Source organism: Suricata suricatta, chromosome 14 (assembly GCF_006229205.1).
Source record: "Suricata suricatta isolate VVHF042 chromosome 14, meerkat_22Aug2017_6uvM2_HiC, whole genome shotgun sequence".
Classification (NCBI taxonomy): domain Eukaryota; kingdom Metazoa; phylum Chordata; class Mammalia; order Carnivora; family Herpestidae; genus Suricata; species Suricata suricatta.
Genome location: NC_043713.1, coordinates 75,791,137 through 75,806,191, shown reverse-complemented (window position 1 = coordinate 75,806,191; position 15,055 = coordinate 75,791,137). Strand labels below are relative to the sequence as shown.

Below are 15,055 nucleotides of genomic sequence, written 5' to 3'. Positions count from 1 at the left end.
GGCGTGGAGACGCTCGGCGAGAGGAGTGCTGTTTTCAGGTCAGCCGACACAGTGTCCGTCCTGCAGCCCGTGGGCCAACGAGTCACTGCAACTTTCAGGGCTGATTATTGAAGACATACACCTGACAAGGCAGAGAGCTGCCCCAGACAGCGAGCCCTCTGGTGGATCTGGGCCATGTCCATTGGAAACCTTCTGGAAAGGGTTCACCATTCTAGAGAACGTGGAGAATATTCCTGATTCGTGCACAGGTCAAGATATTGACACTGACAGGAGTGTGGATAAGTGGACTCCACCCCTCATGGAGGAGTGGAGGATTCTAGACCTGAGTGGCGGAAGTAGCTGCCAACGGGGTGGAGACAGGGTTGAGGTGAGCTGGGATTGGAAGTGGAGCCTGAAGATGGGACTGAACTGCTAAAATCTCGTGAGGAGTTTGAACAGAGGAGGAGCTGCTTCTCAGGGATGAGCAAAGAGCAGATCCCGGAGACGGAATCCGCTCCTGGTGAAGATGCCGTGAAGACGGCTGACGTGACAACGAGGCGTTCAGAACGTTCTGGTGCTCAGGTGAGAAAGCAGCAGTGGGTTTGAGAGGACGGACTGCAATTGTGAGAGAGGGTCCGCTGTGGCTAAAGTGCTATCAAACACCACTGCCTGCTGCAGAGAAATCGCTCGTGAAAGGGAGAGTCAATCAATGAAGCACACTTCATTGTTGTCTTATTTTACAAAACTGCCAGAGTCACCCACAACTCCGTGCGCCCGACCCTGATCAGCCATCACCACTGAGGCAAGACCCTCCACCAGCAAAAAGATATCTGCCGAAAGTTCAGATGAGGATTAGCCCTTTCTGGCAATAAACTATTTTTCTTAATTGCTTAGAGTTTATTTATTTTGGGAGAGTGAGAGGGCATGAACCAGGGAGAAGCAGGAAGTGGGGGGGTGTCTAAAGCAGGCTCTGCACCTTCAGCACAGAGCCCAACCTGGGGCTCGATCTCATGAACCTCGAGATCACGACCTGAGCTGAAATCACGAGTCAGACACTCAACCGACTGAGCCACCCAAACACCCCGACAATAAACTATGTTTTAAGTAAGGGGTATATACATTGCTCATTTAGACATAATGCTATTGCACACTTAAACTATTGTGAAGTGCAGTGTAAACATAACTTTTATGGGTGCTGGAAAACCCAAAAAATCAGTTGACCCACTTTCTGGCAATATTTGCTTTATTGTGGTGGTCTGGAACTGAACCTGCAGTATCTCTGAGGTGTGCCTGTACAAGTTATTTGTGAGTGTGTGTGTGTGTGTGTGTGAGTGTGTGCGCGCATGTGCGCGCACGCACGCGTGTGTGTGGTGATGGAAATGTTCTAGAATTAGATAGAGGTGATGGCTGTACAACATTAAGCATATACTAAAACACATTCCAGTGTATACTGAAAAGTAATGAATGTGGTGAATTTGATGTTATGTGAATTTTACTTCAACTTTTTTTGTAATTTTTTAAGGTTGTTTATTTATTTATTTGTTTATTTTGAGAGAGAGAGAGAGAGAGCATGAAACAGGGAGGGGCAGAGAAAGAATTCTAAGCAGGCTCACGTACAGCAAAGAGCCGAATGCAGGGCTCAAACCCACAAACCGTGAGATCATGATCTGAGTGGAGATTATGAGTCAAATGCTCAACCGATGGAGCCACCCAGGCACCCCCTAACTCAATTTTTAAAAACCTAAAAAAATAAAAAGCTAGGATGGCTATACTATTATCAGAGGAAATAGTTTCCAGAGCAAGAGAAAGTACTAGGAATAAACGGTAACTTTACATAATGAAAAAGGGTCAAGTCACTAAGAAAACAACCAACTCGAATGTGTATACACTTAACAAAACAGCTCAAAATGCATAAAACACAAACTGATGCATCTGTAAGAAGGAGGAGACACTCGACCAGGACAGGAGGAACCATCAACACTCCTCTCGGTGTAATAGGTAAAACAACGTGAGAGGAAATCAGCACAGATACAGAGGATCCCAACAATACCGTCAACCAACTGGATCCAACTGGCAGTTCTAGAACACTGCACCCGACAAGAGCAGAACCCCCGTTCTTTGCAAGGGCACATGTTACAGTCACCAAGACAGAAGATACTCTGGGTCATAAAGTAAACCTTAAGCATTTTTAAATCATTGAAAGCATAGAAAACGTCCTCATGGACCCTAAGTGAATGAAACCAGAAGTCAATTGGGAAATTAAACAACACACGTCTGAAGAACACACACATTAAAGAGGAAGAAATGAAAAGGTAACATATCGAAATTTGTGGGATGCAGTTAAAGTACTCCTTCAAGGGAAATAGGTGGTAATAAATATTTAGCGAAGGAGAAAGGTCTCAAATCAACAATCTAAGCATCTCAAGAAGACAGAAAAAGGGGCGCCTGGGTGGCTCAGTCGGTTAAGTCTCCAACTTCGGCTCCGGTCAGATCTCACGTTCGTGGGTTCAAGCCCCGCTTCAGGCTCTGTGCTGACAGCTCAGAGCCTGGGCCCTGCTTCGTGTTCCATGCCTCCTTCTCTCTCTGCCCCTCCCCCTCTCATGCTCTGTCTCTCTCTGTATCAAAAATAAATAAAGCATTAAAAAAAATTTAAAAAAAAGAAAACAGAAAAAGAAGGCAAAACAGACAGAAGCCAGAACAGACAGAAGAAAGGCAGTAATAATGAAAACAAAAATTCATCACATTGAATGCTGAACAACAGAGATAATAAATGAAGCCAAAACGTGGTTTTCTGAAAAGGTGAATAAAACTGATAAACCTCTAAACAGACTGGCAAAGAATAAAAGAGAAAAAACACACATTAATGACATCAGGAATGAAAGATTCCCACAGACACTAAAAGGATAGTAAGGGCATACTATGAGCAACTATAGGCATGTCAATTCAACAATTTAGATTAAAATGTGCCAATTTCTTAAAAGCCACAAACTACTGAAATTCACCCAAGAAAAAAAATTTTTTTATGTTTTTATTTACTTTTGAGAGAGAGAGAGAGAGAGAGAGAGAGAGAGACAACGTGAGCAGGGGAGGGTAGAGAGAGAAGGAGACACAGAATCTGAAGATAGGCTCCAGGCTCTGAGCTAGTGGTCAGCACAGAGCCTGACGCGGGGCTCGAACCCATGAACCGTGAGATCATGACCTGAGCCGAAGTTGGACGCTTAACTGACTGAGCCACCCAGGTGTCCCAAGAAAAAATTTTTAAGGGATACCTGGGTGACTCAGTTGGTTAAGCGGCCAACTTTGGCTCAGGTCATGATCTCACAGTTCGTGGGTTTGAGCCCCACATCGGGCTCTGTGCTGACAACTCAGAGCCAGCTTCACATTCTGTCTCCCTCTCTCTCTCTGCCTTTCCCCTACTCCTGCTCTCTCTCTCTCTCTAAATATTAAATAAACATTTAAAAAATTTTTTAAAATAAATTTTAAAAACTTTTTAATGCTTATTTATTTTTGAGAGAGATAGAGACAGCGCACAAGCAGGGGAGGGGCAGAGAAAAAGGGAGACACAGAATCGGAAGCAGGCTCCTGGCTCTGAGCTGTCAGCACAGAGCTTGATGTGGGGCTTGAACCCATGAACCATGGGATGATGACCTGAGCCAAAGTCGGATGCTTAACCAACTGAGCCACCCAGGCACTCCAAGAATAAATTTTTTAAATTTAATTTATAGTTTAAAAACATCCACACCCTAAAAAAATAGCAAGAATAATCTCTAGGTCCAGATAGTTTCACTGCTGAATTCTATCAGCACTTAAAGCATGTTAAGATGGAATAAAACCAATTGTACACAACGTCTTCCAGAAGACAGAAGTGTAGGGAATGCTTCCCAATTCATTTTTTGAGGCCAGTGTTAGGACCTGATACAGAAACCAAACAAACATGGTACAAAAAAAGGAAACCACAGGCAATACCCTTCATTAACATGAACACGAAAACCCTCAGCAAAATATTAATGGGTTAAATCCAGCAATGTATTAAAAGAATAATATTGCTTTTAGGGTTTACCACAACGCTCTGTTTCCCCCAGCCAGATAAAGGTAAAATTACAAAAAGGGGCATCTAAACTTGTTCTGCCTCCTAAGAAAACCAAAGTCCTGAAACGCCCATTTGATTGATGAGTTCTTTTCTATACCTGTGTGTCTCACTGCTTGAGTCCAAGCCGCCCGAACCTACCCACATGTCATGTCAGTGCCTTCAGGGATAAGCACACGGAGAATCATTCACGACTCCCTCCGAGAAGCAGGATTCTCTGGGTAGGTGATGTGCACAAGCACGGGGGAAATTTGCCATTGCCAATGACCCTAGATTCCAGAGTTCTGTAATGGAGCTAACAGAGGATATAGGTAGAGCAGGGAGGTGGGGGCTGCAGAATGTGGGCCAGAGACTTGTCAGGAGTCTGTGCATGCGGCTCTCTCGTCTCTACCTGGTGGGTTCCAGATCTAGATGCAGGCTCTTCTTGAGACTATTTTCTCAACGAAAATAAGGAATGGCCTCATTCTCTCTGCTCCAGAGACTGGAGCCAAAGGATAGAAGTCATCAGAGAGCAAACCTCACCCAACAGACAGAAAATAATTCTAACCATTATAACTCACCCCCATCAAAAAGCTGCCCTTATGAAAGAATGTGAATTGAGACCTTTCCAAAGAAGATATACAAATGGCCAATATGCACATGAAAAGATGCCTGACATCATTAGTCGTTAGGAAACTATAAATCAAAACCACAATGAGATACCACTTCATACCCAGTAAGAAAGCTGTAATTTTCAAAGAATTAATTAAAGAATAATCAGAAATAGGAGGTGGTTGGCAACGATGTATGGAAATTGGAACACTGGTACCTTGCCAGTGGAAATGTAAAACGGTGTAGCCTCTGTGGAAAACGATATGGCAGTTCCTCAAATAAAATTAAACATAGAATCACCATATGACCCAACAATTCCACTCCTAGATATGGACCCAAAAGAATTCAAAGCAGGGACTCAAACAGATACTTGTACATTAATGTTTATAAGCAGCATTATTCACAAAGTCAAAAGGTAAAAGTGACCACGAAGAGTCTATCAACAGATGACTGGATCAACAGAATATGGACTATACGTACAATGAAATATTAGTCAACCATATGAAGGAATCAAGAACTAACACGTGCTACAACGTGGATGGACCTCGGAAACATAAGGCCAAGTGCAAGATGCCAGACACAAAAAGTACAGGGTGAACAATTCAACTCATACAGATATCTAGAGTAGTCACACTCGTACAGATAGGAAAGAGAGGTCACATGTGACTGGGGAGAACCCTGGCTCAGTGGCACAGAACTTCTGTCCGGGATGATGAAAGGGTTCTGCAGATAAACAGGGATGACGGTTGCATGACGCTGTAAGTGTATTTCATGTCACCAAGTTGCACACTTTAAAATGGTTATAATGGTAAATTTTATATTATGTATATTTTACCGTAATTAAAAAATGACTTTTTAAGAGGCGACCATATGAGGTAGTGCTCACCCCAAATCACCATGCTGGACACTGGCCAGGTAAACCTAGCTAATGCCTTAAGGGCCCTCCTACCTTGAGAGAACACAGAATATATGAATATGAGTTTTGAGGAATTGGATATCACCGTACTCTTCACCACATAAGCTGAAGAGAAGGTCAGGAGCTACAAGGCCCAACCCCATAACTGTTATCCGACTTAGAGGTGTGCCGAGCACATGGTTTAAAGACTAAAGCCTGCCAGGCACTGATGGGAAGTGAGTCATCTGTGGGCGAATGCAAAGATCCAGACCTAGTATCAGAATCTCGTTCCTTTGCACACCTGCAGCCCAGCAGGTGTGCCGTCACCCCATGGAAGGCTTCTCCGGGTTTCTTCTCACTCCTTGCTCTCACACATTGGGAGTTCAGTTAGATCCACTGAATAAATGAATGATACGCTCAAAGATGGCACCTGCCTGGATAGCTGAAATCCCCTCACCTTCCCAAACCAATCTACCGGCAGGGGTAGGGGGAGGATCATGAAACATACCAAAGTCAACAACTGTTAAGCATTTGCCTTGTGCAGCGAAGCTCCTTAATGCAGGATCCCGTGTAATCAGCATAACAATCCTATGCAAAGTGATCCCAATTTTATAAGCCAAGAAACTGAAGCTCAGAAAAGAGAGCTCATTTGCCCAAGGTTACTTAGCTAGTGTACCTTGAACTCGGGCTGGAATCCAAGCAATTATACTGTGGATCCAAAGCCGTCCTAACCGCTAAGTTATACTGCTTCAAGCATCCACGAAAATTTCTAGAAACTCAAGTTATTACTTCTGAGCCTTCATATCACTTTCCTACTGATCCCAGGAAAGTAAGAGCATGTGTCATTGGAATGCATCCACTGCTCTAATCCATGGCCATGTCTTTATCAAGAACAAAGTCTCCGGGGTGCCTGGGTGGCTCAGTGGGTTAAGCGTCCGGCTTTGGCTCAGGTCATGATCTCAAGGTTCATGGGTTTGAGCCCCACATCAGGCTCTGTGCCTGATAGCTAGCTCAGAACCTGGAGCCTGCTTCAGATTCTGTGTCTCCCTCTCTCTTTCTGACCCTCCCCTGCTCGAGCTGTCTCTGTCCGTCTCTCAAAAATAAATAAAAAACATTAAAAAGAATTTTTAAAAAAAGAACAAGATTTCTACTATGGCAAAACAGAGAAACCACCTCAATGGCCAAAAGTATCACTGTCCAGCTGAAACATACAGTGAGCCACCCGTATAATTTAAAATGTTGTAGTTGCCTCCGGGGAAAAAGAGTGATAAGATACAGGTGAAATTCATTTTAATGGATTTTATTTAACCCAATCTATCTGAAATAATGCCATGGCAGCATGTTGCCAACATAAAAAATTATTAATGGTGGGGTGCCTGCGTGGCTCAGTTAGTGGAGCGTCCAGCTTCAGCTCAGGTCATGATCTTGCAGTTCACGAGTTCAAGCCCCACTTCAGGCGATCTGCTGAGCACAGAGCCTGCTTCAGATCCTCTGCCACCCCACCCCCCATCCTCTCCCCCATGCTTGCTCTCTCAAAATAAATAAACAAACAAAAAAATTATAAATGAGATCTTCTACACTCTTTTCTTCATACTAAGAGTTCAGAACCTGGTGTGTATTTTATACCTACAGCACATTTCAGTCAGAAGTCACCACGTTTCAACGGGTCAACAGCCAAGGTGGTGCGTGGCTACCACATTGGACATGTCCGTCTGTTTCCCTCTCTTTATCTCATTCTTCCTTCTCCCTGTGGATGCCCTGTCCTGTCTCCACTGGTTCTGTGTTTCTCTCCAACAGTTTTCATCTATAAAAGTCACCCATGGACTGAAAGTTGATGCCTGAGGGGCAGAGGGTGCCACCATGAGGATTCTCATTAACTCGATCCCCTGCGCTTCCCCTTTGCCTTCTATTTGCTCTCGTCTTCCTTCCTTCCCTTCCAGGCCATGCTGCCTTTGGAGAGTCCACAGGAGAGCAGTAAACCTCTTCCTGTATCCGGGGCTGTCTTAACCTCCACACTGGGTCACACCAGTGACTCTCAACCTCAGTAAACTCCCTGGTAAAACAGGAACAACCGCTCTTGTAGTCGCTGCCCGCTGGAGAGATGTTGCAAGGGCCACAGAAAGCCTGCAGACAGTCCGCTTTGACCTCCCCCCCCCCCTCAGCTTCTCCATCCTGTCGCAGCTGTCCCGGGTTCCTTGTCTTCCTCGGCTTCTGGACACCTCCCCATTCCCCAGCTCCAGGGCAGCACTCTGGGAACAAGGAGGAAGGCCAGGTTCCAACAGTTGGAGCCCAGAGGGTAGGAGCCCAGAAAATGACTGATTCTCTGGGGGAGAATCAGTCCATTGGAAGACGAAGAATCGCAAGCTCCCTAACAGAATCTACTCCAAAAACCCAGATGGGACAGTAAGCCCTTCCGAAGTAACTTCTGCCGCCGGCTCAGAGCTGTGAGACCACCTCCTGCCGTATCTTTATGAGAACAAGGCAGAAGGGGGAGTCTGGGCCACTTTGTGTGGAAAACCAAATACTCCTCTCATGTCCACAGGTCCCCAGCTCTGTCCCAACTAGAAACACAAAGGATGAGATTCTAACCTGAGCCAACTGCCTCCTTAACCCTGAGTTCTCACTCATCAAAACATGGGTGCTTTGGGTGCTCCTGGGTGACTCAGTCGGGAAAGCATCCAGCTTCGGCTCAGGTCATGATCTCATGGTTCGTGGGTTCAAGCCCCGCATCGGGCTCTGGGCTGACAGCTAGGTCAGAGCCTGGAGCCTGCTTCAGATTCTGTGTCTCCCTCTCTCTCTGACCCTCCCCTGCTCACACTGCCTCTCTCTGTCTCTCAAAAATAAATTAAAAAATAAATTAAAAAAAAACCCCATAGGCAACCAAAAAAATAAAGCATAAACCCATACTGAGGATGGGGGCAGGGGCATAGGGCCCTTTTCACACGGCCAGAGAAGGGTAATTTGGCAAAACCTACCAAAAGTTCTGAACTTGGCATATCCTTGGATTCAGCAATTGGGCTGGAATCAAAGAATGGTTACAAACCACAAGAATGTCTACTGTGGTATTATGCATAATAACGGAAAGTTGTAAACATATACTATCGGACAATAGGATTAGTTAAATTAGTGTACGTCCATGTAACAGCACATTGCCACTAAGCCGCTAGTAATATTTAATAATATGAAAAGCTGTTCCTGATATTTTCAGGAAATTCTGTATCAGCATTCCTGAGTCGGAGGATGGAATACCCTGCTGTCTACTCGACGAATGGAACCGTCCAAACAGGACCTGACCACCGAGCCCAACCTATCCCACCTCCAGTCCTCATGTTTCAGATAAAGGCACCACCATTCACTCAGTTCTTAAGCCAAACATCTAGGGATAACCCTCCATTCTTTACTTTCTCTGTATCTGATTCATGAACTTCTGCACACCTGACCTTCTGAATCCAGCCGCTGGCCCCGTCCCCCAACCACCACAGACAGTCCCAAGCACAGTGACTCCTGGCTTTGGTTTCCACCTCAACCTCTCAAATTGTCTCCCTCCCCCCATTCTTACCCCCTACAGTCTCTTTTCCCTGAAACAATCAGAAGGATCTTTTAAGAACATAGATCAATCACCTCCCTGTTCACACTCAGAACAAAATCCAAGGCTCTTATCAAAGCCCTCTATCACCACAGCCCTGATTCTGTCTCCCACCGTGTCCCTCGCCCCTTCCCCGTCCACCCACTCTGCTCCAACCACAGGGGTCTACTTGCTGTTCGAATGGCACAGCAAACATGTTCCTACCCAAGAAATCTGCATCTGCTCTTCCTTCTGCCTGGTGCATTCCCCAGATATGTCTTGGTTTGCTTCTTCAATTCAGTAAAACCTCAAGGGGGCCTCTGCAGATCATCCATGCCCCCTCATCCTCCCGTGCTCTTTTGGTTTTATTTCAAGGTTTGGGGTTGTTGTTTTTTTCCCATACCTGTTACATTGGTGTAGTAGATTGTTCATTGGCTTCCAGTGAACCACACCTCCTAGAATCTATACCCTTACATAGTCATTTCCACATTGATTCTGGACTTATCCACTTAACGTGCTTTGGCAAATGGGACATTGGCAAAGGTTACAAAAGCAGAGGCCTCAGAGGGGCTGTGCAAAGAGGCTCATTCTCTTGGAACATGGTTGCTTCCACCAGGTAAGAAACCCAGCTGGCCTGTTGGAAAGCCACGTGCAGGAAAACTAACATACCCCAACCAACCACCAGCCACGTGAGCAAGGCCACCTTGGGCCATCCAGCCCAGCTGAGCCCTCTGATGATCAGGCAACCACGTGACTGATCTGGGCAAGATCAGAACTGCATCATCCGCCCTAGAGATCAGAGAGCAGCAAGCTGGCCCGTGGGCCAAGTCTAACCCCCCACCTGTTTTTCTAAGGCCCCACAACCCAAGAATAGTTTCTACATTTTTAAACATTAAAAAAATCAACAGGGAAATAGTATTTCAGAACATGTGAAAATTAGATCAAATCTGAATTTCAAGGGCCATCAATGAAGTTGCACTGGAAAACGTTCATTTGTGGATACCGTCCATCCATGGCTACTGAACGCTACGTTGGCAGACCTGAGAGGTGGTGTGACGGAGTTCATATGACCCACAAAGCCTAAACGGTTTACTACCTGTCCCTTCACAGAAAGAGTTTGCTGGCCCCTGCTGTAGCAACTTTTCGTTGTATTCACTTCAAAACCTTTGAAGTCTTCTATCTCCTTCCTCAAAGGAGTGAAACTTTGTCAATCTGACTCCCTTGTCCTCAGTCAGATCTCAAGAGTTTGTGACCTAATTTCATTTCCCACGACATTCTGTCAGGTACTCTCCATTCTGGACCAACTGGTCTTGAGGCTGCCCCATGACGGCACGGACTGGGACGAAATGCCCGTATCTGGTTAGCTGTTCTTGCCGAGCGAGCTCTCCCACCTGCGAGCTCTCCCCGTCCTTCTCTGCGCTCAGGGTCCCCAGCTCCCCAACCAAGAACACTACCCTAACTGCTTTGCCAAATGTTTCCCTGGGTGTATTCTACGGAACATCAACCCCCAAGGGATATCCTTGGAAAAAGGAAACACTGCAGACTCCACGTTCTCTCCGAGTCCCCTTGCACATTGATGATATAGTAATGGCTCTGAGAAGTCTCTGCAGGAAAGATGGCTCAACCTTTCCAAAGACGTGTGACCCAAGGAACTCATTTTGTCTAGAGAGTACTTGTTGACCACCAGCGTCTAGTACAGGGTCCGGATTTCAGCACTCGCTGCAGGAATGAAACGTGCTAACAGCTCACAGACCTAGGGTTCCACAGAACACACTTTGGAAATGCTGTTCAAACTCCTCCCTCGCTATGCCTGATCTGAGCTGTTCCCTTCCATGTCATCTATTCCACACCACGTAATGTTCATCAGATCATCATCATCATCATGACTATCAATTATTCAGCACCTGCAGCTGTGCTAGAGAAAGCACCAGGCCCTTGAAAATGTCCTCCATTTCAATCCTCATAACCACCGAAAGAGGTAGCATTATTCTTTTATTGCCACTTTGCCAAAAATTAAACCACTAGTCAGAAAATTTAAATCCCTAGCCCAAGATAAAGTAAGTAGAAAAGCCACAGTTTACAATTTTATTGGTCTAACTCCAAAACTCATGATCTTTCTTCTTTGCTGACATACGCCATGGCCAACGTTGCTGGCCATTTACCCAATGTCCCTTCATGCTTTCTTCCACGCCTGCAGAACCCTGAAGTATGGAGTGGTAACCAGTCAACCCAGTCATAGTGGACCAGGACCCATCTAAACCATTTACCCTGGTGTCCCCACTTCCCCACCTCCCAGGATTGTGGCTGGGACTGGCCATCTGACCAAGTGTTGGCCAAGAAGACATAATTCAACATCATCTGTGGAGTAGGTAGCAAAACAAAGACGTGAACTCCTGATCCCTGTGCACTCCTCACCTGGTCCCCCTCCTCCCTGCCTTGAACCTGAGTGTGACAGCTAAAGCTTTAGAAGACATCTTGCAACCAAAGGGAAGAGGCCATTGAGAACTCAAAGAGACACTGGTCCTGATCTTACTAACTTACTGAGCCAACTCAAGCACCATAGACCTCCACATTTCTTGTGATGTGACAAAAAGAAGCTCTCATTTGCTTTAAACCTGTGCTTGGATTTTCCATTTCATGTAGCTTGAACACATTCCTAATGGACCCACATGCTGCCTCTCATATTATTTGATGCTTGGACTTCATCATTATTTCACACATATATTATTCGCCCTGTCTCTCTAACCATGCAGCACACTTCTTGAAGGCTAAGTCCATGCTGTGTATGGGGTGATAGGCACCCAACTGAATTTTGCTTATTATCATGGTTTTCAGGGATGATCTGTTCAATTCACTACTTATTCTCGTGTTTGTGAGCAGGGAGTCCTTACCAGAGAAGAGCAGAAATATGCCACCTGTCCCCTAATACGTTGGTATTTTTCAAAGTGTCGATGTGAAAACATGCATCAGAAACACCTGGACTGGTTATGAAATGCAGATTCCTGGGCCCGCACCAGTCCCGCCAGAATTAGATCTTCTAGGGTTAGAAGCTGAGAATGTGCATTTTCAGTGAGCTCCCTGAGGCAGTTTTAACACACAAAATGTAACAGTTTGGGGGATTAAATAAAACCCTCCGATCCAAAGCCAAGGTGAAGTTTGGCAGGACTTGGCTGCACCCGGAATCCTCAGTCCCTCCTCAGTGTCCCCACCCTAACCCCAGAGACCTGAGAAGCAAGAAATTGGCCACAGAGTCTGGGATCCACTGTGACCATCACCTCATTCAAGGAGCTATCAGAGGATGAGGGTATTGAAAAGAGGAAAAGAAAACAGGAGACTCTTACACAGTAATACATGAACTAGCACCTGGGGCTCCTGACTCAAAGGACCAGAAGAGAACTCGGGTGGCCCTTTTGGGTTATTTACTTACTCACCGCCTACAGTTCTGAACAAAATCTTATCTTGGGCACTGCTCACACCAAGACAGAAATGTTCCCAGATGACAGGGGCACACAGACATGTATTCTAGAGCGGCAAACAGCATATTACACACACACACACACACACACACACACACTCCACTTTTAAACTGATGACCTACGTGCTGACAACCAGCCAAAGTTAAAATCATGGAGGAAAAAAAAGACTTGGAAGTAAATCAGACAGCGGTGCTCATCCAGGCCAGAAGCCCGGCACACGGCTCCAAGGCTCCAAGGTTCAGCAGGGACTAGAGTTCAGGCCTTGGACACTCATGGGCTGGGAAGAGAGGGAACCTCCCCAGCACTGCACACGCCCACGTCGCCAGAGAGAGAACCCCTTTACTTTGCTTCCAGCCCCACAGCCACCACCCTCAGCAAATGTCAGCTAATAAGAGTCCCCAAATGTAATCAAGCAGAGTGTACAGCTCGTGTGAAGGAGAAGTGAGTGGAACCCGTCAGCTGTTTCCAACAAACGTGGATGCCCAGTGATTACGTGCACACCAGACATTTTCTGAGGCTCTGGAAACCTTCCTCCTTTGACCAAATGGCCTTCGGAAGAAATAATTTCTGCCATCTTCTTTCTGAGTAACTTTGCATCGAACCCCCCCTCCCAAACTGCTTCAAACTCCCCCTCAAGTTCTGTTGGAGACGTTACAACTCGCCAGGGATGACTCCTCCTCCGACCCCTCTCCTCATCGACTACGGAGATTCAAGAGTATTTTCCCACACCACTTGTGTGTGCTGATCCAGGCATATTTTTTGTTATCTTTTTACCCGTTTCAGGCCTGCAACAGCTCCCTGCATCAAACGATTTGATTTGGAAACGGGTAGCTCAAAGGCTTTTTCTGTTTTGTTTTGTTTTGTTTTGAATGCATCTTGCCTCCCGACATGTATTTCACTGAAATAAAACAAAAACAAAAACGAAAACAAATCCCAAGGAGCAATCGCGGGGCTGGGAAGGAGGCTCAGAGCAGAAGAGGTCTATATTTATAGGCAGCCCCATTCTGCGAGCAAAAACCACCTTTTGACCACCTGCAGAATGCGCAAGGTCACGTGGGTTCTCTGCAGCGCCTTAATGTCTTACCCAGCACACAAGCCCCCGTGGCATATAAACAAATCCACAAGCGGAAAAAAGAGAGAACTCACTCCTCGGAGAGGAAGCAAATGATGATAACAGCCGCAGGAATAATAATACATAAAGAATAACAATTACTACGACTACTACCAACACCCAGCCAAGCGTAGATGACAGCGGTACAGTAAAGGGACACCCAGTATCGGCTTTGCAAAGAAGATAAATCACAGAAAACCAAATCGTGCCCACCCTGCTACCCTCCCACACCCTCCCCCTCCCAACAAACAATCAAAGGAAAGGGGGTGGTGGGGAGCAAGGAGAGGGAAGGAAAGATTGCCTTTTTTCCCCACAGGCGACACCTACCTCCAGGGTCCGGATCTCTTTTTGTGTGAGGTCGTTGGAGGTGGCACATTTGGTCCTAAGCCCTTCCAGGTTGGAGATGCTCAGGTCTATCATGTTTTGGACCAACTCGCACTGCTGTAAGGCTTTTTGCAAACTCAGAGGCTGCTGCTCCTCGCTTTTCGTCATGTTTTCCTCATCCATCGCTTGCTCGGCAAGCCCCCTTCCCCTCCTCCTCCTCCCAGAGAGAAAAAAGGGGGGGGGGGAGTAGAGGTAGTCTACCCCCTACGCTCTCCAACCACTGCGACTTCTCAACAATGTCTCATGAAGAAGAAACCCAACATCTCACACAGGGTTGAGGGGGTGGGGTGGGAGGAGGGGACAAGAGCCAAAATTTATTATTTTATTTTGGGGTATCAAGCAGACTCCATTAGAAATGTCTCCTCTCTCTCTGAGTCTCTGGTCCCTGAAAAGGAGAGATGCTGTTTCTCAGAAGCAAACCAGGTGATGTGATGCTGTCTGTACACTTAGGGAGGCGGAGGAGGTGGAGGAGGAGGAGGAGGAGGAGGAGGAGGAGGAGGAGGAGGAGGAGGAGGAGGAGGAGGAGGAGAAGGAGGAAAGAGAGGAGGAGGAGGGGAAGGAGAGGAGGAGAGGAAGAGGCGAAGGAAAACAGCGCTCACTCTTTACACACCGGCTCCGTGAAGGGCAAATTTATATATTTTTGGCTGGCTGGCTTTTATGTCAAAAAAAATCTGCTTTGCCCCCCTCCCGGTTGCAGTGACACGGCATTGTCCACCGTTTGGGGTGCTTTAGCGCGTCCTCAAGATGCTGTCTGCATTGCTCCCGCGGCTGCGGCGGCGACTGCGGCTGGCTGCTGTCTCCTCCTCGCGCTGCTGCTGCTGCTGCTGCCGCCGCCGGGCTCCGGGGGTGACGGCTGCTGCATTCGCTCCTGCCTCGCTCCACACCGACATCTTGCCTGTCAATCAAAGGGCGGCGGGGGGGCGGGGGAGCGAGCGCCGGCGAGGGATGGAGAGCGAGCGAGGGACCT

The 15,055-nt window shown here is 46.7% G+C and overlaps 1 protein-coding gene across 1 annotated transcript in view; it reads right to left on the bottom strand.

Annotated features, from left to right (window-relative positions):
- The window catches only part of KSR2 (kinase suppressor of ras 2), a 410,482-nt gene extending 396,196 nt beyond the window's left edge, over positions 1-14,286 (bottom strand). Inside the window, 1 exon segment of the mRNA XM_029922908.1 lies at positions 14,032-14,286. Within this exon segment, the coding sequence (XP_029778768.1) occupies positions 14,032-14,211 (180 nt within the window). The 5' untranslated portion in view covers positions 14,212-14,286.
- Positions 14,287-15,055: the final 769 nt, after the last annotated feature.